This window comes from Morone saxatilis, unplaced genomic scaffold (genome assembly GCF_004916995.1).
Source record: "Morone saxatilis isolate NCDOM2014 unplaced genomic scaffold, NCSU_SB_2.0 Contig18, whole genome shotgun sequence".
Lineage (NCBI taxonomy): Eukaryota > Metazoa > Chordata > Actinopteri > Moronidae > Morone > Morone saxatilis.
In genome coordinates, this window is record NW_023339740.1 from 16730592 (window position 1) to 16733354 (window position 2763).

The following is a 2763-nucleotide window of genomic DNA, read 5'->3' on the forward strand; positions in this document are numbered from 1 at the left end:
AGTAGCAGCAAAAAGAAAGTTGCATTGCAATTGAGCTGCTGTGTATCAGGAACAATCCCTGTGCAATAAAGACTCTAACTGTACCTGTAAACTATTTAAATAAATACAATGATTCAAACTCATCTACACATGCTGTTCATATTGTATATTAGTGTATATATATACTGTCATATCCATCTACCTCATTTACATAAAAATACCTGCACATAAATATTTATTCCAGCATCCTTTGCACTCTTCACTATTCTTTACTATCTACAAATGTTACTGTTTATGTTTATATATGTATATCTGTACATAGCAGCTTATGTCCATTTTGTTGTCCTGTTTATTTATGTTTATTTATGTATGTGCATTGAGAGTAATGTAAGATTCCTTGTGTGTGTGTGTGCATCAATAAAAGTGATTCTGTTCTCCACTTCCTGTTTGGGTGGGGTTGATAGAGGAAGCAGAGGAGAGCAAAGAGGAGACAGACACAGACAGACACTTCTCAGGGATGGAAACACTGCCCTCTGTTGTTGTGTTGGGTCACATTAGGGTGGAAACTACCGGGGAGGCAGGGGGAGCAGCTCCTCTGGTTGTTGTGCAATACTCTGATAGTAATACTGCAGCATTTAAAGGATCTGAACATTAACATTATTAGTACTCACCTTTATTATTCATTCCACTTCTGTTGGTCACATACTGTAGCACACATTTACTGCCATCTCTATATATTGTTAGATTTTGTTTTAAAATGTTCATACTTAGATTTTTTGAGCAATAAAGTATTTCTGATTCTGATTAATAAGACATGAGCTGGGTTAGACAGTAAATTATTACTAATAATAATATTAGTTATAATACTCTGGATAAAATAACTAAGTTAAAGTAAATCATCCTCCAGTCAGGATTATGTTTCAGTTTATTTAACATCATAAGTATAAATCAAAGTATTTCTGAATGATCCCCCAAATAATCATTTTGATAATCAATTAATTATAGTTTGTTTTTTATCATACGTCAGCTGTAAAGTAATAATTTGCTTTAGTGGAAGAAAACTCAAATTAAACTGAAAACATTTGTACAAAGATGCATTTAAGTGACTTTATTCAGATAAATTCTGTTCACATATTTTTAATAAGTCTGAAGAAATGCTGCATGTGAGTAACTTTAATTAACTGAATGAAATTAATTTACCCAAATTACCTTAACAATAAATACTTGAGTGACTTCTACTTAAATCAAATATCGGTTTCCTCAAACAGTTTCTGTTGAACTAACTCATCAGGTTTTACAGTGTATTACTTTATCCGGTAACTAGTAGTGTAACTAATTGCTAATACATTTCAGTAATAATATTACTGCAACCCCCCCAAAGAAGTAATTAGTTACAACATTCCTTTTGTTGTCGCCCCGTACTACTTTATTAAACAATCACACTCTAACAACATTAATTAATTTCTTTAAACACGTCAGCAGCGTCGAAGACGATTCACTTTTTTATTGGATTTAATGTGATTCATGTGTGTTGGTTCACTTGGTTCAAGCTTCAGTTGAGAAAGGTTAGTGAGACTTTCAGTCCAGGATGAACGTGGTGCTCTGGGTTCTTCTTCAGCTGTATGCATGTAAATATCCAGTTCTTTTGGGGTTCCTGTCTGATCCCGACACTTCTGAGACTGCTGGTTCCCCAAACTCTCCATCTGTAAGTGCATCAGTTCTTTGGGCTCGGCTGCTGGCGTCCAGTTGCTGGTTTTATTAATAATAATAATAATATTTGTGGTGCTTTCTGTTGGTTCTCCTGGATTTCTGTAGGTGTTCTGTGTGGTTCTCCGGGTTCTGTACGGTTTCATTTCTTCACATTCTGTGTGTCGTCTAGCTGGAGGTTCTGTAACTGTGTGCTGACTTGGTGCTCTGGGTTCTGCTGGTTCTGGTTCTGGTGAAGAGGAAACACAAGGATTTAACTGTTGCACTGTGGGGACTCACAGAAACCTAAAATCTAAACCACAAGACTCTGATCGGCTCTACAGTTAAAGTTGGGTTAAGTTTAGGCAACTGAAACAACCTGGTTAAGGTTGGGGAAGGTCATGGTTAAACCAGTGTTGACATTTTGGGATGTAAACCGCAGTCTGTGGTGCTGGAGGTTCAAACCATCTGTGGTGACCTATTCATGAGTTTTTCTTATTATCATACACGGTTAAAGTTCAGTAAAGTTTAGGCAACTAAAAAGACTCGGTTGAGGTTGGGAAAGGTCGTGATTAAAGGAAACCAACGTTGACATTCTGTGCTGACCTCTTCATGAGTATTTTTGTCTTTTTTAGATATCTGACAGTAATGGATGATACTTTCTTTATTGACCTTGAAAATAGTTTTACTCAAAGTTCACTTACTAGTTTTCCCCCAAAGGTTGGTGGTTCAGTGGTCATATGGTTTATGATATGGTTTACCCTGATGGTCATAGGTGAAAACTGGTTTTATGACTCTTGATGATTACCAAGGTGTGTCAGAAGACCACAGACATGTTTTTCCCCACTCTTTATTTCCAAACCATACAGATCTTTAGGGGTGTGCGTCTCCGATACGTATCCAGATACATGGGCTACAATACGATACATTTTTTGATTTGGTCTGATTTGATGCAATCTGATAAAGTTCTTTATTTATTGTTTAGTCAAAAGTCAAAGTCAAAGTCAAAGTCAGCTTTATTGTGAATTACTTCACATGCACCAGACATATAAAGGAATCGAGAGGACGTTTGTCACTCTCCCCCGATGAAACAGATAG

The 2763-nt window shown here is 36.3% G+C and overlaps 1 protein-coding gene across 1 annotated transcript; it reads right to left on the reverse strand.

Annotated features, from left to right (window-relative positions):
• Positions 1-1082: 1082 nt before the first annotated feature.
• LOC118328480 (tyrosine-protein phosphatase non-receptor type 7-like) lies at positions 1083-1920 on the reverse strand (the record flags this gene model as incomplete). The annotated part of the gene is given in 1 exon segment (XM_035662229.1): positions 1083-1920. A coding segment is annotated over 1 exon segment (92 nt), but the record flags the coding sequence as incomplete, so codon positions are not given.
• Positions 1921-2763: the final 843 nt, after the last annotated feature.